The sequence below is a fragment of the Numida meleagris genome, chromosome 2, assembly GCF_002078875.1.
Source record: "Numida meleagris isolate 19003 breed g44 Domestic line chromosome 2, NumMel1.0, whole genome shotgun sequence".
NCBI classification, from domain to species: Eukaryota; Metazoa; Chordata; class Aves; order Galliformes; family Numididae; genus Numida; species Numida meleagris.
Window position 1 is genome coordinate 98,072,491 of NC_034410.1, and position 26,433 is coordinate 98,098,923.

Consider the following 26,433-nt stretch of genomic DNA (forward strand, 5'->3'; position numbering starts at 1 on the left):
ACAAGTGTGTGTGTGAAGAAGCCCAACAAAAAAACAAGCAGCTAAAAAGCAGAAGGGGCCTTTGTTGTTCAGTACAACTATTAATAAAAGCTAACTTAGCCATTAGATGAAGTTTTAGATAGGATTGTTACCTGGTTAGGTCTGTGTACCTCATTTGCCATGATATTCGAAATTCCCTGCTGCACTTTGAGCAAATATTGTACCAAACGTTCTTCAAAGGTCAGGCACTGGCACAGGCTGCCCAGGGAGGTGGTAGGGTCACTGTCCCTGGAAATGTTCAAGAAACATGTAGATGTCGCACTGAGGGACACGGGTTAGTGGGCATGGTGGTGATGGGCTGATGGTTGTACTGGATGATCTTAATCTTCTTTTCCAACCTTAATGATTCTATTCTGTAGTGGTTTGCAGTGAAGAAAAAGGATCAGTGGAAGCAGGGTGGGGAGCAAAGGTGGGCTGCTGGGACATGCACGTTATTGAAGCGTTGCTTTGGCTGAGGAACAGCACGACACTGCTGCTGGCTCTGCGTGCCCCGTTGCCCTCAGGGTCAGGAGGTGAATTCATGTTCCCAAGGGGCCTGGAGGGAACCTGCCCCCAGCACAATAGCTTGGCCTTAACGCAGCAACAGCAACCCAGACAAAGGCTGAAAAAACATATTTGGTGTTCACTGGGCATTTGCTTTGGTGTGGGACAGCAGAGAGATTCCATTCAGACTTTGTGTATTTGGTCTTTCTTCAGCATGAATTCTCCCAAAACTCTGTTTTTGCCAAAGGCGATGTTTTTATCTATAGGCTGTTATCCACAAATGGCTAGATTAACGTGCTGACTTTGTGCTGCATAATCCTAAATATTAGTATTTTCCATTCTTTCACAACCGAGACACTGAGTCCTTAAGGCAAATCTAACTCTCGAAAGTTATGGGGAGAGAAAACAAGATTTTAAGAGGTTCCCTCTAATCACATCTCTGACCATTATCTGGGTATTTACAAAAAACATTTTTCTAACATTGTATGGCAAACTTCATTATGTTTTATTTTGGAGTTAATTTTCATTAGTAAAACAGGTGGCTGAGAGGTATTCAGAAATTTTCCTTCCTAACACTAGTGCAATTTCTGTCGTTCTTTTAAATAAAGTTGGAGCAGTAACAAGTTAATTGTTTTAAAATACAAAAGTCTCTTGGCCCTTTTAATTTGTACTGCTTATGTTATTGCACTGTTTGTATTACTATTTATGTTGGGCACGTATGACATAGCAGGGCTCAGAGTTTCAGCTAACACATATGGGCTATGAGGACTGCATAAACACATTTGGAAGTGATGTAGTTCCACAGACTATTGCGGTGTATAATTTTCTGTTACAAGTTTTATATAGAGGAATAGTTGAACTTTAGCAAATGAAGCTGCTGGTACAGTCCAGGATTGGATCATAATATTATAGAATCATTAAGGTTGGAAAAGACCACTAAGATCATGTAGCTCAACCATCAGCCCATCCCCACTATGCCTACTAACCCATGTCCCTCAGCGCCACATCCACGCATTTCTTGAACACCTTCAGGGACGGTGACTCCACCACCTCCCTGGGCAGCCTGTGCCAGTGCCTTACCACCCTTTCAGTGAAGAAATTTTTCCTAATATCCAACCTGAACCTACCCTACCACAACTTAAGACCATTACCTCTCGTCCAATTGCTGTTACCTGGCAGGCTCTCATCTCACCACAACCTCCTTTCAGGTCATTGTGTAGAGTGATAAGGTCTCCCCTGAGCCTCCTCTTCTCCAGACTGGACACTCCCAGTTCCCTCAGCCGCTCCCCATAAGACTTGTGCTCCAGACCCCTCACAGCTTTGTTGCCCTTCTCTGGACATGCTCCAGGGCCTCCATGTCTTTCTTGTAGTGAGAGGCCTGACATACATACTCTAGCTCTTGCAGAATATTCTGCTGAGGATAAACACATATAGGAAAGAACTGGCACTCACTGCATGCATGAAAGGAAGTACTCTTCAGTCTTTTGGAATTTGACAAAATGGTTAAACTAATTATGAAGCTGCAAACTGGTGGGATTTTATGCTGCACAGATGCTCCTCTTTCTCTTCCCTTTGTACTTGGTTCCCAACTGGTACTTGCAATCCCTCGCAGAGGGTTTCTTAACCTGACCTCGACAATTTTAGAAAAAATGGCAATTGGCTCTTGAAATTTGTTGACTTTTCTCTCCACAGATGTTTTGCTTTCCTCCTTCTTGCCTGTCCTGAAATTTAAGACATTCCTGGTGCAAGCAGAGGACAGATCTAGTGGAAGGGACAGATGTGGAGTGTTATTTATTTGTAGGCTTGAAGGCCTTTGATACCGTTTTATGGCAGAACATTTTCATTTTTATCTCCTTGACCTGGGGATTTTTCCTGTTTGTATGTTTTGAGTATAAACATTGTCATGCATTCTCAAGTATAACTCATAACTCTTGAGTTACACAATAAGAAATAGCTTTATTTTATGTAAAACATACACATTACTGCTATTTTTCTGAGCTTATTTACCCAGATCAATAAAGCCCAAGCTGCAGTTTGGGCTCCATCAGCAGCTCCCCACAATGGGAGGAACACACTTGCATCCTAACTCTGCTCACACAACCCGCAGGCGTTATGCTATTTTACAATGTGGTTAAATAGCAGAGCAATCTAATATTTTCCTAAAAAATAATCAGCATGTGTTCTCAGTGATGTTTCGCATTTGAGGGACAGTGTCTCTTGGCCAGAAAGGAACAGGCTGCCCAGAGAAGCTGTGGTGCCCCATCCCTGGAGGCACTCAAGGCCAGGTCGGATGGGGCCCTGGGCAGCTGAGCTGGTGGGGGGCAGCCCTGCCCACGGCAGGGGGTGGGACTGGGTGGGCTTTGAAGTCCCTTCCAGCCCAAGCCAGCCTGTGATTCTAAAATTCCTCCAAATCAGCTAACTCATTTTGGGCACTCAGTTCTTTTCCTAAAAAATGTTGCTTGCTGCATTGTACGTGGGATAGTCGTTACGGGGTGCTGTACGGATGAGCTGTGTGACTGACAGCCCTTAAAACAGGGAAGCGAAGTGTGCATGGAATTTCAACGAAATACCTGGAAACAGCTCTATCTTGAATTTCTTCAACCTGCTTTTGTGTAGGTTCCAGAGGCAGCTGATCACTAAAGCTGCAAAGCCTTCCCACCGGACAAAAGCAGGCAGCCCATTGGAGAGATAAACCTGTAGTTGACAAACATGGCTGCACTGCTGTGTGTGTGCGGTGCGGAACACATCGGCACGGCAGTGAAGTCTCACAGCTCGGGGGGGACACCCTCGCAAGGAAAGCCTCAAACCGAATTTTTCAAGCCCTTGGCAATGTCAGCCGTATAGGAACGCCGCGCAGTGCCTTGGCTTAGCAGTGCCTCCCCCGCGCTACACACACACTTTTCCCTCATGACTTCGCACGCTCCCCGTCCTCCCCCCTGCTCCCTCAGAGCACCAGCTCATTCATTGCGACCCTGCCGAACTTTACGGGCGCTCAGCAACCACGGCTGGGAGCGCTGCGGGGAGGGGGCATCTCAGTGGGGCTCCGTGGGTGTGCGTGGGTGCGAGCGCGGGGCGGGGCGGCCGGGGGCGCCCGGGGGGAGCCTATAAGACGGACGCGCTCGGCGAGGCGGGCAGCGGCAGCGATGGTGATGGGTAGCGGCGGGCGGCGGCTGCTGCTGGCTCTGCTGGCGGCGGCTTCGCTGCTCGGGGCTCCGGGACACGGCCAGCCCCGAGGTGAGGGCGCGGACGTGCTGGGGCGGGGGGTGCGGTGGAGTTTGTTCGCACCCCATGCCGGGGCCGGGAGAGCTTCTGGGGTGCCCGGGGCGTGCTCCTGTCCTTCCTCTTAGCCATCCCTTCGTCCGCTCTTCCTCCTTCGCTCTTTCCCCTCTTTGCCGGTGCCCTTTCTTCTCCCGCGGCGGCAGTGGGGCCGCCCTCTCCCTTTGTCGGGGCCGTGAAGCGGCGCGGAGCCGGGGCAGGAGGGAGGCACGGCCGGTGCCCGCTCCCCGGGGCCGCCCCGTCGCAGCAGAGCCCCCAGGGGCCGCAGCACTGGGTGCCTCCCTCCGAGGAAAAGGCAGAGCCGCGGGATGCCGCGCATTGCGCTAATGCGAACCAGATCGAGCTCTTGCTACGAGGGATGAGAAGGGATCCAAAACGCGGGAGGGAAGCGTGTGGTTGTAATGGATACAAGTTGCAAAAGTTTTCTTTCTTCGCACGTGGTTCTGTCCGGTGCGCTGCCCTCGGAGCGCTCCGTGCAGCCGAGCTGCTCGCATCCTCTTTGTTTGGAGAGCGGTGAGCGGCGTCTGTGCTGCGGGACTGAGGCTGGGCAGCAGCTCCGGGTGCGGGCTGCGAGGTACGGCGCTGACCCGCACCGGGTGCCCTCCTCTGGTTGGGATCCGGCCGCTGATCTGCCACCGATCCGCTCCCGGCATTGGTCCCTGGCCGCGACTGGGTTCGGTATAACAGAAGCCAAGAGTGGAAAATAGTTGGGAGGCATGTGCTGTGCAGATGCGTGGCTTGATATTGTTTAAGGTAAAGCGTGGCTTTCAAGATGGATGTAGTGCGGGAGATCAGCATCTGGCTGTTTGCACGCAGCCGTAAAAGCAAGCGTGGCTTTTAATATGTGTGTACAGAACGTCATCTTCAAAGTCAGGATGGCAAAATCGAACCCAAGCCAATTGCTAAGTCCATAAACTTCAGCTTGTAGATAAATAAACCATGCCTTGGTTGTGAGAACCTGGTTGTGTGAAGTGGCACGAAACACACATTTCACAGTTGTGTTTTCACGAAGTTCCATCTTCTCTATGTCAAATAACCTTAGTTCATGGTTCAAATGGTTCATAGTATGCTAGCAAACAACTAACGTACTTTCCCTTTTTTTTTAAGGATTGTCCTAAAAGCTGATCAGAGAGCCCGCACCTATTTTTTTTCCCCGAACATAAACTTGCAACGATCCTACTGCTGTAATCTGCTGCCGCTTTTGTAAGGAGTTTAGTACTGCTATTCCAGCTTTTGTGTTGCAGCTCACATGGTTGATCATATTGATAAAATGCACATTTTAATATCTGCTGATTGAAGATAGCAGTATGTTTGATTGCACCTAAGCCACCCCTCTTGGGGCTATTTAAATTAATTACCTGATATTTTTCTAGATGAAAGATCAGGTCAGGAGACCATTCCTCCTATTAGATTAAGTTGATGGATTTTTTTTTTTCTTTTTCTCAGTATGAGAGCACAGATTCACAGAGGAAGCAGTGGGCATCAAACCCCCCTGGTGGATTACTGCTTTTCCAAAACCAGAATTCCAGATAACTGAACCTAAAACAATGCAAGGAATGCGATGCAGATTAGAATGGCCATGTCTCTTGTGCAGAAAGTAAACAACTAAGGCTCAAGCTTGCAAGCATCACGATGATGTGAAAAGCCCTGTTGTGGGAATCAAAAGATTTCTTGGACGTCGGAATAATGGAGAATTTGGGGGAAAATGCACCTTGGTATGTTTGTGGAGAGTACATTGGTAGAGCTCTTTCAGCATTTCCTGTTTTTCTGCTGGTGCTTCTTTTGTCCTATCAGCAGATGAGGAAACTGGAGCATACAATGGTCTCGGGGTCTGTCAGAGAGTGCTGAAGTTCAGGCTAAGAAAGAGCAGCACAGAATAGTAAAGTTACTATAGCACACAGCTTTAAAGGTTAATGATTGGTTCTTTCAGCCTAAAGATTAATATCTACATACCTATAAAATTTAGTTGGCATTTTAATTGCAGGTATGTTGCTGAGGTATCCCCATCCTGTTGAAAAGTCAGGTCTGATTTTTCAATTGAGTTTTTGTATCCAGTAATGGGAGTTGTTCTTGGTGAAGCACGTATCAGTGGTGTCCCAATCCGGAAGAGAGCTGGTTTGCTGCCTCAGAAGCAAACAACCTTTTCAGAGGATTATGTAGCAGCTTTGCTCTGCGGAAATGCGTTCTTCACTATACTGAGGGTAACAGCGATACACGTCTGCGAAGCAGAAGGGGAATCCAGTTAATGACTGCACAGTATTGCTTTTATCTCTTAAATTTTGCTCTGCCACTGTCAGGTGATTTTCTAGTAATTAAAAATCATAGTTATCACCATTGGAGTTACAAGCCTACCCTACTTAAAGAATCTGTCTCAGTAAGTATGCTTAGGCTATGACTAATTGCAGAAATCATAACTTTTATGTTCAGCAACCACATTTTTTTCTGAAAGATAAGTGATAAGGCTTACTTATAAATCAGAACGTTAGAGCACTTGCACAGGAAGTGGGAGATTTGGGTTAATCTCCTTAGCTTGAGATTGTCTGAACCCACATCTCCAGTTTCTGAATAGAGTGCCTTATTGCCAGATTGCTGTGACAGGTAATGGGGGGAGAGGCAAGTCTGAAATCTCTCTAATACCTCTGAGATCCAGCTACTGTATAGTCAAGAATGCAAGTTCAAAGGGTGGAGAAGGAGAATAGGTAAGAGAAAATGCTGATGCTGGAGTTGAGTAGCTACAACTTTGTCTTCATGCCTGGGTAGGTAAACGGTATGGTCTTAGTTGCCTCACTACATCTTTATGTGTTTTGTGGATTGATATAATTTCCTCAGACACTTTTGAAAAAGAGAGCCAGACTTCCAGAATGTATTTGATTGGCAATAAATCATTGAAGAAAGTTGTCTTAAAGATGAGCTGGATTTTCCATTATCAAACACTTCCTGTATGAAATAATGAAGTGTCACAGGGACTTCTGAACTGCCATGCTGTCCCTTTTAGCTTGCTATATGCTAATGGCTTGAGAAGAACTTGTTTCAACTAGTCTTAAATACTGGATTCTTCAAGGATAATAAACCTGTGGCAAAGAGTGAGGTGATGCTTTGTTCCTAGAATCAGTTTCTGCCTGACTCCCAGCTGTCAGTGGTTGATATATCTTCTGAAATGGGAAAGCTTCTGTACCCTACAAAGATTTCCATTTCTTAAACATGTTTCTTTAACGTCTCTGCTGTGCTTCCACTGGTATTAATATTCTTTGCTAACAAGAGAGAACACCAGAAGAAACCTGAAGTCCCTTGCAACTTGTGGAAAGCCTGGAGGCAGTGCTGCTTGCAAATTTACGGTAAAAGACAGGAGACGGATGAGCTGAAAATATGGAAGGAGTCTGAGGCAGAATCCCTTAATGCTATGGTATGCTGAGAAAATTCCAGTTTTTGGCAAAACTGAGCAGAATGGTGAACTTTGAGTTTACACTTTCTGCGTGGTTTGGAAACAGTTACAGCAAACCTACACCCCTCATGCGTCTTCACCTGGGTTAAGTAACAGGACCACAAGATACTTATTAACTGTCTGCACTCAACTTGTTAAGCTATGTGATAACCCTCCTTTTCACAGGCACAAAGGAACAAGGTGGGGCAAGCAGGGTAGAAAGTGAGTCCCTCCAGGAGCCGTCTCATGATAGCCATCTGCCCACGGGATGGGGATAATGTTCATCACTGAGCGCTATGGGAGAAGCTTTCCAGTCTGGCTGCCTACAGGGGGTTATGGGACCTTGTATGGGGCATGGGAGAAGAACAGTTTGAGATTGGACAAGACATTATGGGGAAGGACCCCACAGATGGAGGGCCAAAGACAAGAAAAGAGGAAGAGAAAAGGAAGGGGGGGATCAAGGTGATTTGAGAATACAAGTATAGTGTAAAAAAGAGGAATAAGAGGATAGAAGATGTCAGTTGGCTGTAGACAAATATTCAGTATGCTTGTCTTTCCATGCAGTGTACCTCATAAGTACAATCTGTCTTGTCTTCTTACTAAACTGCTTTCCTGGGTCATGGGATCTGTATGCTTTGAATGTGAAGGTCTTAATCAATGGATAGGGAGCCATGTATTACAGGGACTGGTGTGTTTTGTGTGCTTGGCTGGAGATACTGGAGTGTGTACACGAGGTTGTAGGTTGTGTGGGTCTGTATGTCAGTGTGTGATCATTCCAGCTAGCTTGTAGGATGAGAGACTTACGAGCCAAGTTTCAAAGCAACCACGGTTTTGGGATGGATACTGTAGAGATCAGAAGGTCTGTGAGTTGGATGCCAGAGGGACCAGGAGATCAAGCACAACTAGTGGGGAGACTGGGATGTAGATGTTGACCAAGAGACTTACTACATGAGAGTGCATCTGTGCATGAGCCAAATGGAGATGAAAAGAACTGGGCCTGCTACTGGGTAGGCTGGGAGTCTAGGCCAGTTACTGAAGGGGTCCATACTGTGTGTGTGTGTGTGTGTGTGTGTGTGTGTGTGTGTGTGTGTGTGTGTGTGTGTGTGTGTGTGTGTGTGTTTGCAAGTGGAGCTGTGGGCCTGAGGGGCTCATATGCCCAAGTGTCAGCAAAGTGGGAGACCTGAGATCCAGGGGCCAGTTACTAGACAGGCTGAGTGTCTAGCTACTGAAGAAATCCACATTGCATTTATGTATGTATATGAATTCTTATTTTCCACTTACAGGTTTTATTCTGATCAGCTGGAGCAGTTAATAGGATGAATCTGTTAGTACTGCTTGCATTTGTCTGTCTTGGTTGACCTGAGTGACTGGCTATTTGTGTATGCATATATGGTGTGTTTGTATCTGAGTGTGTACATGTATGCCTACTGGGAATATATGGTCAACTTTACAACTGATGGGACTTGGGAGAGTGGAACTGCAACAACCTCCCTTCCACTGTGCGGCAGGATTCATCACGCTCCAATGTAACTGTTTAGTAGGAGCTATAGGTCTGGAACAATGACTTCTGCATTTTCTCTGATAGATGCAAGCTGTTGAGGCCTTAGCATGATGGACTTAGTTCTGTATGATGTTATACACAAAATTAAATTTTAGATTGCCCATCTACCAAGTCACCTTAAATGGAAGCCACAGTGCATATGTCCAGGTATGCTGCCTTTGCAGGTACCATTGTTCTGAAATAATACAGTTCACTAAATTCCTAAGAGAGAATACAAATGTATTTTGAAAACCATCAAAAAGAAATGGGTCTTGATAATACACAAAGAATTTGTGATGTAAAGATTAATGCAAAAGATAAGGAGTCTTAACTAGGTGCAAATTTGGATGATTGGAATCTACCTTCAGGATGAGATAAGAAAAGAATGAACCTGGAGAAATTTCTTTTTTTTTTTTTTTTCTGGTGCTCTGCACAGAACATCTTAGGCATTTTGTGGAGAAAACACTGAGATAGGTGTTGGTTGGAGGGTCCTAGATCTTGATTTTTTTTTTCTGTTGGTTCTTTTGATAGTAAGTTAGCACCAAAAAGCTGCAGAGTATTTTCTTCTTTCCCCAGAATGCAAAGGTATGTGACAGAAAAATCCCATGAAAGCATGCTAAATAGACTGAAGATTAAGATAAAAACATTTGTCTGTCATAAATATTTCTCCCTGTTCCCTGAGGGCTTAGAAAATGCATCTCTGGAAATTCAGAACTATCAGTGTGTTGATCGGTTGTTGGTATTTACAGCACTCTCACACAAGGTTCTTCTGATGGAGTTTGCCTTCTTCTGTGCCTTTCAATTTTTTTCTAAAGGGGTTAGACACCTGCTGTCCTCGAGGCATCCCTTTCTGACCATACAGAGAAATAATGTGTTGAAGTTTTACAAGATGAAATCGGTTAGGTCAGCTTGCAGGAATCATAATTTCTTAGCTGGCATAAACCTCAGGTGCACATCAATCAAACCTCCCATTATATATGTTTACATTTATTGAGTGACATCTCAGAGGCTGATCCTAGCACCCAAAGGCACTTTATGATGGGTATAGCACCCAGGCTTTGCGTTGTAATGCGTGTGCTTCATCTGGTGGAGCTGTAAGAGAGCAAAAAAAGGTTAGGTATATCTGTGCTCATTTTCTTTGTAGCTGGAGTACCTCTGTGAAAATTAGTGTTGCTTTAACACGAATTAACAGGGCAACTGGAAGGGTGGTGCATGGCAGTGAGTCTCATCCACTGCTGGGCTGATCACAGATCTGCTTTCTGTGAGCAGCTCAGCCTTGCATCCTGTGGGAAGCACTGGCTGTTGTGGGGCAATGGCCTCAGCTGGTTTATCCTGTCTTTTCTGTGCTTCTCCTACCAGTCATCCCCATTAATATCATGCAGTTGCTTTGTGTAGGCAAAGGTAGATTTGAGCTTTCAGCAAAGTTGATAAAAACTTGTTAGTTTTTGATGATTGTTTTTAAAAAAAATCAATTAATACAGTAATGAATTCATCAGAGTTATCCCCTGATCAGTTCCTTTTATAAAATCTCAGGTGTGACAGTTGTTTTGCAAGCATAAGGTAATGCCTTTCCCTGAGCTCATTTATTGTGCTGTGAGATCCAGACCCCCTCTGGATTCCCGCATGAGAATAAAGGTTAAAAAGCTGTTTAAGAACTGGTCTTCCTGAAGTGGAATCTTTATTTTCCCCTCAGCACTTCTTGTGCTTCTACTGTTGTTTTTCTCCAAAATGACCCTGAAGACAGGCCTATGTCCAATGCCTCCTTTATCATATTTGTTTATATAAGCTTTTATTTGCTGAATGGCTGCAGAGGCGATGCAGAACCCATACACGTAATTTGAAAGAACTTCTGTAGCCTTGATTTAATTGTTAGATGTTGTAGATCTGATTAAGTATTGCTAAACCATGCTACTCCTGTGCTGCCCCTCCACTGTCTCCTCCCCAGGCAGTCATTGGCCGGGGTGCAGGAGGGTACAATAGTCCTTGCTGACCTCTCACAGTTATTCTGGATCCAACCAGGAGTATCTAGACAAAAAGCACTTCAGTGAACTGATGAACATCCAGCTCCAGCATAATGCTTATGCCTGGAAAACCAATCAATCAAATTACACCTTCGCTGTTTGAGAGTTGCTTTACTGAAGGGAGAAAATCTGTTCCTGAAGTCACTTCTCTACTAATAAGATGGCTAAAAAGCCCACTAGTTTTTTCTTTTTTTTTTTTTTTTCGGTCTGATGTTCCCTTAACAAGCTTTTCTCATTCAAATGCATGAATGACTAATGCCTGCTTTGTTATACTCTGTGCCACACCATTCATATATTTCACTTGGCTTTTTAGTGCTCCTCTTTGTTCATATCTTGCATTTTGTAAGAGAGGAGGGAAAAAACGGTTGTAAATGTCTGCTAATGCCTCTGATGATTAGGTTGTTTCTTCTTTATTGGCTGAGAATGGCTAGATAGCAGAAGTTTGCAGTGAAGGCTCTTTGATTTGTCAGGGTCTGTGGAAACCGTGGTTTAAACTGGGGTTGTGAAATACATGCTGTTGAAATTTCTAGGATTCCATCCATCTGCTTCAGCCTGTTGAGTTGCTAAAGTGCATGCTAAGTGACTTCTACCAGAAAATACCCTTTAAAATATGCCAGAGTTGAACTTTTTGATGGGAATAGGAGGGATCAATTTAACTTCACTGACTTCGGGAGAATTAGCTGTGAATTTGCATTTGTCTACAGACAATTGTTCATTTATTCCTTCAGTAGTTGCTAACTAATGTAATTGTTCAGTAAGACACTGAAATATGCTCCTTTTAAATTGCGCAAGTTGCTCACTTTGCATTTACAGGATAATATATCTCATTTACAGTATAAAAAGGATCTTGACAAATGGAAAGCAAATCTACCGTGCATCTAGAACTCCATGACTTGTGAATAAACCTGGGCATTTTCTAAGGCTTATTTCTGGATATTAATAACTAATCTTGCAAAAAGTTAATAGAATTTTAGAAAGTATATACATTTTTTTTTGTTCATGCAAAACCAAGCTCTTACTGAAATGGATATATAAAAAGAAAAATGAATTTTAAGCTAAGGCTGACAAGTATGAAGTCCTATGACAATTTATCTTCCTTTAAGTACGTTTACAGCATATCTGCCATCATCCACCAAAAATTTTTCACTGCTAAAGCCATGCAGAAAATACAGAGTCAAATGAATGAACACTCTCTACTTAAAAGTGATCACATAAGGGACAGCTTAATTTCTCTTGTTTTTCATAATAATGGTGAGGACATATCTAATGGAAGAAATGACTGCAACTTCAAGCTGAGTTACGTGATGACTATCTTTCCATAGTGTATCAGTACAGCTATAGAAGGATTAAGGTTGGAAAGACCACTAAGATCATCCAGTTTAGCCATCAGCCCACCACCATCACGCCCACTAACCATGTTCCTCAGTGCCACATCTCCATGTTTCTTGAACACCACTAGGGATGGTGACTTTACCACCTCCATGGGCAGCCTGTTCCAATGCCTCACCACTTTTTTTGAGAAGTTTTTCCCAATATCCAGCCTGAACCTCCCCTGGAACAACTTGAGGCCATTACCTCTTGTCCTATTGCTGTTACCTGCAAAAGGACGCCCACCCCACCTCACCACAACCTCATTTCAGGCAGTTGTAGAGAGCAGTTGGAAGACCTTATTAGGTCTCCTCGGCCTCCTCTTCTCCACACCGAACACTCCCGGTTTCCTCAGCTGCTCTCCTTAAGACTTGTGCACCTGACCCCTCTCCAGTTTTGTTATCCTTCTCTGGACATGCTCCAGGGCCTCAGTGTCTTTCTTATAGTGAGGGGACAAAACTGAATGCAGAACTCAAGATGCAGCCTCACCAGTGTCAAATAGCAGGGAAGGTGATCATCCCCCTCTCCTGCTGACAGCAGTATTTCTGATACAAGCCAGGATGCCATTGGCCTTCTTAGCCACCTGGGCACACTACTGGCTCATGGTCTGCTGGATGTCAGCTAACACTCCCCCAGATCCTTTTCCTTTGTTCAGCTTTCCAGCCGTTCTGCCCCCAAACAGTAGGTGCAAACAATGATTGCTGGTGGATAACTGAATTCAGCATGTCTTAGCATAGATCACAGGTTGCCACAGTGATGCTCCAGTGATACGCATATACTCAGAAACTTTTTATTGCAGCTTCTTGTAAGGATCTGCTATTGCTGTGCTACCACTTCCCCAGTTAAAAGTGGATGCTGAGAAATACAGGTTTTGTTCTGTTTGGCAGGCTGGAACTCCTGGTGTGGTAATAGGAAAGGGGGATAAAAAGGGGCTACTCAATGGTGTAGTGGCAGGGAAAACATTCAGGTGTTTGTCCCAAAGTAGAAAAATCCTATTTACGATGTAGAACCAACCGATGCTACACGCCTACTCTTTAAAACTTGAGCAACTCTTTTAATTTCCTCCGTTCTTGAGAACAATGAGAAACAAGTGCTTCACACTTTTCACCTCTGCTTAAATAATTGCTTCATTTCCTATAGTAAATCAACAAAAATATTTGGAGTTTTTCAGGATTGAATGCAAAATGAGCAAGAGTCTCACAGTAGCATTGCTGAATTATAAAGTAAAGGATTCTGTTCTCGAGGCTGGTCTTCAGGATGTTGGAATTTTCTTTTAAAAAAATTTTTGGTTTCAGCCCAGTGTTCATAGTGCACCAGTGTTTGGTTGCTACTGATGGATGGGAGCACAACTGGGGCTGGGCTGGATAGGAAGAGCCACCACCATGATGGTGTGAGGCAGAGCCAGGACAGGTGCCTGAATTAGACTGGGGACTTAGTAATGTTAATGCAATACCATGTGACAGCCCATGGAAGGGTATACAACTGCGGGCAGTTGGATGGTTGCTGGTTTCTGCTCAGGGGCCACTGCGCATCAGTTGGTGGGAGATGAATAATGTTATTGTGGTAATATTAGCAATATATATTTTTACCATTGTCCTTTTGTTTCCATTTTCATCTTCTGTCTTAGTAAATAGCTTTTATCTCAATGCACGAGTTCAATTTCTGTGTCCAGTTCTCTCCCTCATCCTACCTAGGGGGCAGTGAGTGAATGGCTATGTGGTGCTGAGCTGCTGCTGTGTTGCACCACAGCAGACCTTTGGGCTGAAGTGCATCCATCATTCTTGTTTTCAAGCCAAAGGCAAAATACTTCCAGGACACTTGATTAAAATTCCATGTGTATGGCTGGGTTATTGAGCATTAATGGTAATACAGAAAGGAACTTTTTGTAGTTATATTGTTTTTTTGTAATTTTGTGTCCTTAAAATTATGCTTTCAAGATCTTACCCTGTGTGACACAGATGCCTTTGATTTTCATGAAGATATTTACCTTAAAGTAGAGAGGGTTTGGAATTGTAAAGGTTTGAAAGATCGAAAATGTGCCGTAGCTGACTTTTTAATTTTTGAAGTATGGAGATGCAAGAGGTGTCCCATGCATTTGTTAACCTCTGTGTCAAGACTAGCAAATTAAAGTAAACAAAGGAAGGTAACGGAATACTTTCTCAAATAAAATGCCTAGGGAAAAGGGCAGCAGGGTATATTTTTTTTCTTTTTCTTTTTCTTTTTTTTTTTTTAAAGCAGAACACCACCTCTATAGTATATTAAGCAGTTATAACTGGGAAAAAAAACTACAGAAGATATTTCCCAGTTAACCATTTAAATTGGAGATGACCATTCCATCATCTCTGCTGACAAAATTTTGCAAGTTTTGCATGTCTTAGGTGCTGCACATTTCAAATCATCCCTGCTCCAGTAAGCTAGAGGAAAGGCCTCCTTTCCACCCAGGAAGCCTTGGCATTGATACAGGGCTGTACGTGCTCCTGTAATGGCTTTGTGCCTGCTTGAAAGAAAATATTTTACTTCCGTGTCTGAGAAAAGCACATGGATTTGTAAAACAGGGAAGCTAGTGTTGCTGAGGTGCCAAAAACTCTTCAACTTGAAATAGCTTTTCAATTAATGGAAAATGTCCACTTACTTTAAATAAATGTTTAACTTCATCTGCTACACTTGTACACTGTAATATTAAGAGAATGCATACATTTTAGGAAAACAAAAAAAGCCTTACATACATACATTTAATTTTTATGTATGATGGGTGAATAACAAACTTCAGTGAACTAAGTGAAAAATACATTTCACAGTCACCCTATAGTGCTACTGCTTGCTGGTAAGGCTTGGTTTGTGATCACAAGGAGATGCCAGCAGCCTCAAGGGATCTTTCTTTGTGTTCATGTGGGAAATCATAGAGTGGCTTAGGTTGGAGGGGACCTTACAGATAATCTAGTTCCAACACCTCTGCCATGGGCAGCAGGGTTACCAATGACTAGATCAGGCTGCCCTGGGCCCCATCCAACCTGGCCTTGAATTCCTCCAGAGATAGGGCATCCACAACCTATTGGCAGTCTGATCCAGTGCCTCACCACACTCTGAGTTTAAATTACTTCCTAACATCTAACCTAAATCTCCCCTGTTCTAGTTTAAAGCCATTCCCCCTTTCCCTATCACTATCAGACCACATAAAAAGTTGGTCCTCCTTCTGCTTGTAAGCTTCTTTTCATTTACTGGAAGGCCTCTGTGAGGTCTCCCTAGAGCCTTCTCTTCTCCAAGCTAGACAAGCCAAACTCCCTCAACCTTTCTTCATAGGAGAGGTCCTCCAGCCCTTTGATCATCTTTGTTGCCCTTATCTGAACCCGCTCCAACAGCTCCACATCCTTTCTGTACTGTGAGCCCCAGACTTGGATGCTGCACTCCAGATAGGGCCTCACAAGGGCAGAGTGCAGGTGGACAATCTCTTTCCTCTCTGCTGGCCACGCCTCTTTTGTTGCAGCCCAGAATACTGTTGGCCTTCTAGGCTGCTCTCAGTGAGTTCTTCTCCCAGTCTGTACTGGTATCTGGGATTGCCTTGCAACACCCTGTACTCAGCCTTGTTAAACCTCATTTGATTCTTGTGTGCCTACTGTTTGAGCATGTCCGGGTCCCTCTGATCGTGTCCTTCCTTTCTATTGTATCAAGTGTACTACTCAGCTTAGTGTCATTAGAGCGTACCATCAGATGAGGGTACACTCAATCCCAATGAGTGTAATTAGGAAAGTGTAGAAAAGATGCAGTAACACTTTAAGTTGTGATACTGGATCACAGTACAGAAATGACTGAGTCTACTACACCTTTAATTTTTTTTCAGTCTAAGGCCCTTTAGAATTTGCAAGTAGTAACTATAAATTTAAAATTACAAGAGAGCTTACAGGTACTTGGGTCATAACTTCCACTTTATTATACTCAGTGTGAAGCCTAATGCTGCAGATTTATGCATGCAAATTTAATTAGGGTCAAACCCAGACATGATTTTCACTTACAAAAGACTATTGCCTCAGATTGAAAATGAGTTATGGGAAAGAAGCACTGGATGAGCTGTTATCTATTAAGATAGACATAGTAAAAGTTGGAAAAAAAGGTTGGTTTAAATCAAACATTAATAGGAACAACAATCTTTTGCCTCTTTGAAATTAAGACACGTCATAAATGGTGAATGACTAAGGTATCCAATTTTTGGCATGCCGATCACACTGCCAGTGCTACTGTCATATTCATCTAAGCTAATGTCTCCTTGGCTGTACATCAGCAAAAGTAGCAAGACACTAATGTAACTAATAGTATTTACCTCAAGTTAAGGTGAAAATTGTTTCCAAGATTAAAGTGACTTCAGGAAAATATCTATTGTGATACTTACAAAAAATAAAAACAAAAATGATACACTCCCAAACCAATGAGTACAATTTAGACTCCTCAACATGTGGAACAAGGTTTTGGTAAGCAAGAACTAATTTCATGGTCTAGCAGGTTTGTTGTTCCTTGGCAGCCTGCCGATCTATCAACTTTTGACTTTTTCACTTTGGTATGAATACTGTGGCAACTTCTGGGCAGATTCTTGATAGGATAACATGATGCAAAAAATGCTGCACTTAAAAGACACAACTGGACAGAAGAAATATTCAGTGTTATACTTTTTTCCAATACTGGTTTCAAACACTAATTGGTAATTAGCTCATCATCTAGACCAGGGCAGACCACAGGAGTTAAATTCCTTTGCTTATAGTGTAATAAGGCTCTTGTTAATAATGCTGAATGCACGTAAGCCACAGCAGAAAATGTTTGGCAGAGAAGCTCTTGTCTATCTGTGCAGAGGAAAGGACAGAATTTGGTCTTTGGCAATTTGTTTGTTCTCTGAAAATGTGCAGGATTCAAATGAAATGTTTCTGGTCACATTAACCTCTTCTAGTGTTTGTTTAGCTGAATTGTGATTTGCAGAAGGTTTCCAGAGTCAGAGGTACAAAATGATCAGCAGATTTTTCTTAAATCAGGGGTTTATGGCATTCAGCAAAAAGCTGTGAAGTGAGCTGTTTTACAGATAATCTGATCTCGAGCCCTGGGCCTCTGTGGAGTATACTTCTCTTTCATGACTGACTAGGCAGCAGTACAACAGAAAAGGATCCTTATTTACCTTAGCAATGCAAACTCAACTGTAGTGCTTTGCAAAGAAAACAGATATTATTCTGGGATGCATTAACAAAACTATCCAGAATTTATGAAATTTTTCTACTCCAGTTGGTGCTGACGTGGTTTGAGGAGTAACTGTTGGAGAGATGCAAACTGCCAAGAATTCAGAAGGATGAGAGGTTTAGAAAATTGACTGTGGAAAGACAAAAGCGTTGTTTCTTTAGTTTGGAAAAGAGAAAAGCGTGTATGATAATAGTGTCTCAGGTGATCAAAAGCTGTAATCAAGATCATGCAAGATCATGAATGGAGCAATGATGACTAAAAATTGGTAACCAATTTGAGTGATAAAGCACTCATATGGAGGAATATCCCTGGCTGGGAGTTCTTGAGAATAGAGTAGGCAAAACTACTATGTTCATCTATTCAAAATGGATTGAATTAAATAAAATAAATTGCTTGGAAATTATTCTCAGAAAGAATGGTGAGGCACTGGCACAGGCTGCCAACAGAGGTGGTGGATTCACCATCCCTGGAGGTGTTCAAGAACTGTGTGAATGCAGCACTGAAGGAAATGGGTTAGTGGGCATGGTGGGGTTGGGCTGACAACTGGACTAGATGATCTTAGAGGTCTTTTCCAACCCTAATGATTCTTTCATTTTTACGAAACTTAGTATCCTTGAGTAGTTTTTCTGTGATCGACACATTAGTCAGCTTTGCTCAACATCATGAGGAAACAAAGAGAACAAGTTCTAGGAGGAGAGAGTAGTCTGTCATGGTAGTGAGGATTTATTCTTAATCTGAAAGAGTCATAATAATGCAAATTCAAATTTGTAGATGTGCTGGTAATAAAACTGTACATCTTAATTGGGTCATGTAAATTTTGTGCTGTGCTCACAGAAATTCTGCTCTCTGTATAACTACAGAAAAACGATTCATCCTTTTTTAAATAATTTCTAAGCTGTTAGCTCTATGAAGTGTGGTGTGCAACTTCATATGGGTTGTTGCTGCAGCTAACACATATTTTTAATGCAACAACTCCACAATAGGTGTTATAAAGGCAAGTTGGGTATTACACCACAGACTTCTTGCTGATTATAGGAATTGATTTGGTGCCTTAATTCCAGCAGTTAATTTAAGCCCATTTATTTTGGGGAAATCAGCCCACATTTTCATTGTGATTACAGAACAGGATTCAGATGTAGATATATAGACATGGGTAAGCTAGGGATATTTTCTGGTGAAGTAAAATGAGGGTTGATCTATTAAGCATGTGAAGAATCTGAACCCACGCATGATAGTTCCAGCGTGTTTATTTAGTAAACTTACCTAGTCCAGAGTTTGAGTAAGACAGAACAACTGCAACAAAACTGCGCTATTGAAAACTGGCAGAGAATGTTATAAAGAATGTGACCTCAACTTCTGTAGTATAATACTATAATGTATTTTATACACTCTAAAATTCTGTGACATTTTATTGCATTTTGTCCCCAGCCATTTTTGTTTTCCTGAAGTGCGACAAACCATTCTGAACAACTGTTACTGTGTCCTCTGCAAATGTTTTCAGTAAATGGTGAATCTGTTGCTAGTGAACAAACTTCAACATTGTCTGCTTGTCATGAGCCAAGGATTGCCTTACATTTTTAAAAATATTAATTTGCAAATGAGATTAGTCTCCTTTCTGCTTCCAAGATGTGACACAATAAAAAGCTTACTGTTACTGCACACATCAGCTCTTTATGTTTTTTAAGTCACATTTACTTTATTCACTTGAATTACTGCTTTATTACACTCAGCACACACACAAAAAAGGGTGAAAATCAAGCTGCTGCTTTGCTGAATGTCTCAGCAAAACTGCTCTCTGAAGTCTGGTTGGAATTCTTCTTTGTGTACACTGCTGAAAAATGCAGGAAACATTGTCACCTTCTGGATTCTGTTCTTGGCTTATTTTAGATAATCTTCTCCATTTATTTCCTATCAGCTTGGTATTCTGATTTCTTAAAAAAGAAAAAAATCACCTCCCTAATTTATTCAATTTTCTGGGGTTATCAGACTAGTTAATCTGATATCAAGTATCAGATTAGTTATTCTGAATTCAACAGGAAGCTGTTTTATATGTGGCCTTCCTGTGAGAAACTTCACCATCCCTGCTATGTTTATCAAGATATGAAAAGTAATATTATCTTTTTCATGCTTATTGAACATATTTGCTGGCATAGTGAAGCCTTTGTAAAGCAGAACTCCCATATGTATCCTTCTGTTTGTACAACTGTGTTTGTAAAAGAAATGAATTTATTGAAATCAGCTGTGACTCTGCTAGGGAGGTTATTATTCTATGAATCTCTCAGTTAATCCACATACCATCTGTAAAAATGGAAGAGATATGGTTTCACCCTGCCTATCGATCACATTGCGAGAATCCACGCAAGGCAAACATATTCAAAAACACAGACAACCCATGGATTTTGGCAAAATGCGCAAAACCACTACTCTCTACTCCTGTAATGGAATGGTGGTGATGGACTAATTTCTAATCATTAATCAGGTCTGGAGTTGAGGTTTCATTCGTATCTAGCTGTGCAGCAGACAGACAGTGGCTGTAAATTCCCCTGGGGTTTGCTGGAAACTCAGAACTCTGGAAACATGCCCCAAATCCTTAAAATTCTTTGCGGAGAAAACATCAGGGCTGCCCAATAGCCTACACCTGGAATGAAATAAACAGTGAAGAAAACTTATAAAACCACACAGAATTAAGAGTGAAGGAAAGACGGATGATGGCACTCATCTCTGCAACAGGGAACTTCTGTAGACACATATTTCAAGTAGAATAATTCCCAAAGAAATGCTGGCCATATGACCAGCCATAACCTTTATGATGGAGAGATGGATGGGTGCCCTGCTTGCATACCCCTTTTACTTATGCAATGATGTATCTCAGTCCATGATGACTTTATGTGAACTGCCAGTACTTTGGATCCACCCCAACAAGCTGCATGCTCCAACTGACCTATTCATTCTGAAGGATTAGAGTTGGCAGACACATAGAAGCACATAAATGCATGTTGACTACCTCACCTACCTAAAAAGTTTTTGCCTGTCTTTCTTTTCCCTGGCATATTGCATGCTGATCACCTACCTGTTCAACCATCATTCAAATACGTTGCAACTGACTTTATTATGAACAAGCCTTTTCCCTGAATTTCATTGAAATATTAACATTATGTCCTTCACCACAAGGTCTGCCTGCTGAGCTATAACAACAGCCAATTCTAATTTTTAGATTCTTCCTTGACACTTCTTTAAGGGCCAAACACTGTATAGTGTTAATATGACAAATTCTACCATATCCAAATAGCATACTGCCTTGTTAGGGGTTTGTTTCCCTCCATTTTCTCTGAGCCTGGGCTTTTACCCCTCCCCCTGTAGGACAGCCCTGACTGACGTAATTTTGACAGTAAGCACTGAGGCACTCATGTTTTTAGTTTTCTTGTAGTTTCAGTCAAATATGTCGATTATCCCAAATCCTTAGAAATGAGCGCAAATTGCTCAAATGTTTAATGAAGTCATGCTTTGCATCTGTGCTGAATTGATGAACCAATTGTTATTCTGTATCAAGGTCAAACTAGCATCTACACAGAATTCATTCTCTGGCATTGGAGAGTGTGAATCTCTGGTTTGAGGCAGCTGAGTAGCTGGGAAAAAATGAAGTTAAAGAGTTTACCTTATCATGAATAGCGTTAGCCAGCACCCAGAAATAGACGAGTTTCTTCAAAAATTCTAGCTTTTCTTGGGTCTGCCACAGTTTCTTTCAAGATGATGGTTGGTAATTCCCAAACAGAGGAGAGTTCAATGGTAAAAAGCTGACATAGCAAGTGCTTATTTGCAAAATTTGCTACAAAGTATTTTAACAGTTGAAGTATAGTCGATCAGGCTAGATTAGTGACCTGAGAAGCAATATCTGAATGCTACAGATTGTTGCCATCCAGATAGATGTCTCTCAAAGCTCTTTCAAAGCCTTTTAGCTATGATTGCTTAATGTGATAATGGAATTTGATAGCTCAATAGTGAGGCAGTGACGATTTTGTATCCCTTCCCTTCCTTTCTAGTGGCAATAAGTATGATAAATCCAATTCAATCAATCATTTGCGCCAGACTTCAGAATGCAAAGTTGTTCTGATGTAGAAGTTACATCAATGTTTTTAGGAATGCAAACATAATTTCCTAAAAGTTTAGTTTAATGCTGCATGGTATCTTCTATCAGAGTTATATGTGGCTTATGGTCACTTGGATTTTAAAGCAGGGTATAATGACAGTCACTTATTTATCTGTAAGTGGCTTATTTAAGTGACTGCTTATGTGGTGATTTGTCTTTATCATACCTACTTCTCCCTAAGAGGGGTGAAAATGTATTTTAAAAGATGATTATATTCCTTTTTTTTGATCTTTTTTTTTTTTTTTTTTTTTTTTTTTTTTTTTTTTTTTTGCAGCAGAGGAGCATCTTGACGTCACCATTATCAGTAATCAGTTATTTTCTTAAAGCTTTTCTTAAGAGCAGGCTGGATGCCTGAAGAGGAATGATGTACTGTAAAGATGCAAATCATTTCTTTTAAATTTGTCTCTTTTTTTCATTTTGTTTATTGCAGATACTTGCCCTTTCTTTATAAATCAGCTTGTAGGCTACTCTCAGTTTCTACTGAAATAAGTGGACACACCTCTGCAAATTGCTGTTAAATTTGATTACATTAAAGAGAGTCTGAGGTTAATGTAATCAGCTAGCATCTAAAGAGATGTAGCTTATTCCAGCATGAAGCTAATAACCTTATTTTTTGTTTCAATCCTGGGACAAAACCTCAGTGCAGTTCAGTTGGATTGGAATGCCCTTTCTTCTTATCTCTGTGAGACCCAGAAAACTTGCTGTGAGATCTTAATGGCATCATACTAGTATTCATTTCATTATCAATCAGTAAATTTGATAAATGTCAGTGAGATGCTTGATGACAAGCAGACAAAAGGGCTCAGTCCAGTGTGAATGCTACAGTGTTCGAACCTGATCTGAGTTTGGGATTATGGAATAGAATTTACCTAGGACAGCGCTTGCCATCAGCACTTTTTCTTCAGAGCTTTGCTATTCCTTTGGCACAAATCTGTTGACTAAAGGTTATTGTAGGCAAATTACGCCACCGTAACAAACTACCCTGGAAACAAACGGTAGTGCTACTGTGTAATGTGAGTGAAGGTAATGAATGACCTGGAAAGTTAATTGGTAGTTCTTGAAGGCTGGCTGATAGATGCCTATGTGAACAGTAATGAATACTGAATACAGAAGATTTTAAATGGTTAGGGATTAATGTAAAAGAGGGTACCATCTTCCTAATGAGAGCTTTCTTATATAGTAAAAAAATGGAAGGCTGCATTTCTGTTTACCGACAGCTGTAATTCTGGAGCAATACTGCACCAACACTGTAGTTAACAGAAGATGAGTGTGCAGAATGCATGTTAATGTAAGAAGAGCCTTACCAACAGTATATCCTCCATGTCTTCATCTGCATCAGATTTAGGTATAATGAGAACAAGGTGTATGCCCCAGTCTAGATTTAACTTAAATGAAGTAAGGATTAAAAATAAATAAATAAAAGCTCTATCTCCCTCCTGCTAAGTTTTGAACACAACACAATTGAAAACACACTCTTTATTACTCATACTGTAGTGAAGTAGGTTAGAGTTTAACCACGTTTTCTAAAGCTGAAGTCAGCATTTGAATAGCACTAAAAGTTTTCTCCAGCCTTCCCAGAGTAATGCAAATACTAGGCAGACAAAAACACTTTAAATCAAAGGAATATTAAATTCTGCCTTGTTGACAAGGACAGTTTAGAGAAAACCAAAATATTAATACTGCAGTCTTGCTATATATGTTGAAGGTTAATGGACGAAAATAATTTGTGTAGTTGTACACACTCAAAAAATATTTTCACAAATGTGCCTTAATATGCCTGATTTTTTCACTCCTTATTACAGAAGAAAGATAACAAAAAACTTTCAGAAATGTGCTTTTGATCCATTGTTATTGCAACAGTAGCAATTCTTCCAGCACTCTTAATAGGCTGTACCAAGACTTCAGCTTTGATTTCAGCCCGTCATATTTAATCTCAACACACGGGTCTGTTTTTTCCAAAATTGGTTCTCCTTTTCTGAATTATTTCTCAGTAGAAATGGAATATCTGCGTTGTGCTGATGGATGCAAACTTAACCATGCAGAAATAACAGCTTTTTAGATCAAGAAAGAAGGCTGAAAAATAATTACAAAGTTGCTGAGAAGCTGTACATACTTCTTTCTGCCACCTGAAGTATTCCTTAAATTTTATGTGTAGCCTTCAAGTTCAAGTAAAACTTCACTCCATTTAGAAGATATGAAGAGCTCTGAAGCCAGTAACAGCAGTCTTTCATTACTCCTGTGCACAAGAGCAGCACCTTTTGAAAGTATGGCAAAGTGTGTAAAGATTAATAAGCAGCAAGTCAGCTCTCCCTTAGAATTTACACAGGTTTCAGAAAAGCCCAGAGCAAAGGTCTAAAACACAGCCCTTAAAATGCAGGAGCGAGGAGCATGTCGCTGAGGGTGGTGGTGTTTCTGCCCCGAGGAGCTCAGGTTAAATGCCATTTTCCACACAGGCAGCAGGCCAGTTTACCGCCTGGTTTTAATCCTTTCATAATGTGGCAAGAAGGTTTAGTATCTGGAAGAGAGCTCTTTCAGATACTTCTCAGGAGGGCTGGGAGATCCCTGTGGCTACAGGGCTCCCTGGGTCCATCAGGGCCTGACACTCAGGGCCTATCCCACCCCCTCAGACAGGAGCAGGGCAGCCATGGGGAACCTCCCTGGCAGCGCCTCATGACTATGATGATTGATGTGCTGGTGTCAGATTGCTATGATAATCTTTTCACAAAATAATCTGTTTCCATTGCATTTTTCTGCATCTGTGTCTCTAAGGCTAGAAGCTAATTATGATGCCCTGCATATTCTGAGATCTGTCTCATAACCGTGTCTGTATTTTGCTTGCCTTAACACTGTGACTGATAATCATCACTTGTTTCAAGGCCTGTTTCCCGCCATTTTGAACCTGGCCAGCAATGCTCACATCTCCACCAACGCCACCTGTGGGGAGAAGGGACCAGAAATGTTCTGCAAACTGGTTGAGCATGTCCCAGGACGGCCACTGCGCAACGCCCAGTGCAGGGTTTGTGACCGCCACAGTGCCAATCCCAAAGGCAAGTTTCACTACTTTATTTTTTATTTTTATTTGTTTCATTGGTTGTTCTCTTTGACTGTTCCCCATGAGTACAAAGCACGCTGGGGTCAAATACTTTTCTGTCTCAGTCTCTCTACTACATGAGTGAAGTTGCCTTTAAGTAGAGGACTGACAGAAAGAGCAAACACCTTAAATCACTTTTAGGTACTGTTGAGTGCTTTATGGCAGAAAAACATTATACTCTGCATGAAATAAATGTGCTGGGTCAGAGAAGATAGTTTCAGGTGAATTTTCCAGAAATGTTTACTTTTTTCTTTCTTTCTTTCTTTTTTTTTTCCTCTTTAAAACAGAGCAGCACCCAATTTCCAGTGCAATTGATGGTACCAATAATTGGTGGCAAAGTCCCAGCATTCAGAATGGGAGGCAATACCACTGGGTGACCATCACCTTGGATCTAAGGCAGGTGAGTAACATTTACCTAAGGGTCACTTATTGAATGCAGGATATAAATCTCTGCAATTAATTCTACTTTTTCAGTGTTTAGATAGTAGGACATCTAATAGTCATTTAATAGCACATAGCTAAAGCTGGATAGTTAAAGCTTAAGCAAATTGATTTAAAACAGATGTGTTTTTCAATTGTTTTTAAAGAACATCTTAGATACTTTATTCCTATCAGCCTGTAGTAAAAATGGCTCTGTTTTCACAGGTTATTGTAATTCATGGCAGAGCAACAGTTGTACATGTGCAGATGAGAGTTTACACCAGCGTACCCTTTGTCTTGATAACCTTCCTCTGTTTGTCTCTGCTATCTTTCCCCCAGTAGTCCTCTGATACTCTTTTTCTCTGCTTTTGGTATCATGCAAGTTGCTTGAGGTCTGGATTATCAAAGACATTTTTCAAGAAGCAAACAGTGTTTGGCAGTTAATGGCAAAACTGGAAGTATTTGCCCTTCTAGCTCCTAAATTTAAACTAGTGTCTAGTTTCCTCTTTAATAAGAAAGCAGAACTATTAGGAAAATAATCACAGGATCTTTTGTCAGTGACAGAAGGTTTGGATGGGACTTCTTCATTTGAACAGTTGAATTTGTTGTTAGTTTCTAAATGGACAAACAGGAAAGGAGAATGAAGGAGGGGGTGATGACTTCATTATTTTCCTCCTAGAACATTTTTACTTTGGAAACAGACCAGCTGAGCTGCCCTCTAAATCTTAGCCCTGTTGATGTTTCTCCAAACATGTATCTTTCCTCTCCTGACCCACACTCAATTTCACTAATTTGATTTGAAATGTTTCCCCCAAGGGGCCTTTCTTCTGTGTTTTCCTTAGAGAGCTTGAGAGAGAGAAGGCATGTAGGGCTCTGCAACTCAAATGTAAATTGCTGCTTTTCAAGAAAGGATTTGGTTAATAAAGTTTGCTTGAAGTCAATAAGTTATTGGAGCTGACTTGGTGTGCTTATTTTAAACAAGTCAGCACTAGTGAAAAATAATAAAGAAAAGTATATGAAGGACCTTAGTGATTTTAGGAACTGTTTACTTAACTCATTCACAAGAAAATTTGTAAAAATACTCTTCTAGGACCTTTAAAGATATTCATTAACATTTCTACGTTTTTATGTTTCAAACTTTGTGCATTAAATCTGTCAAGTAGTGTATGAAAGTAAACATGGTATTTAATGTTCCTTGACAGAATATATAATATATGAATACCCTTTTTAGTGTGAGGAATGACAATCTGCTTATTACTTATGATTTTTGAATAATTACTAGACATTATAACAATAAGAGGAATTGTGTTTATTTGCGTTGTTGCTAACGTACAGCATAGATATACAACCCAGTGATCAGGTTGGTGAGGGCTGCAACATAGCCTCAGCTGGTGAATGAAGGGGATTCCCTTA

The 26,433-nt window shown here is 41.6% G+C and overlaps 1 protein-coding gene across 2 annotated transcripts in view; it reads left to right on the forward strand.

The window, feature by feature from the left end:
* Positions 3,642-26,433, forward strand: part of LAMA1 (laminin subunit alpha 1) — a 99,800-nt gene continuing 77,008 nt past the window's right edge. Inside the window, exons 1-3 of one of the 2 annotated variants that reach the window (XM_021386617.1) lie at positions 3,642-3,756; positions 24,386-24,556; positions 24,888-25,000. In XM_021386617.1, the coding sequence (XP_021242292.1) occupies positions 3,666-3,756; positions 24,386-24,556; positions 24,888-25,000 (375 nt within the window). In that variant the 5' untranslated portion in view covers positions 3,642-3,665. Of the gene's footprint in view, positions 3,757-5,374; positions 5,514-24,385; positions 24,557-24,887; positions 25,001-26,433 lie in introns of those variants that run through there. The other variant, XM_021386618.1, reaches the window with a different exon arrangement.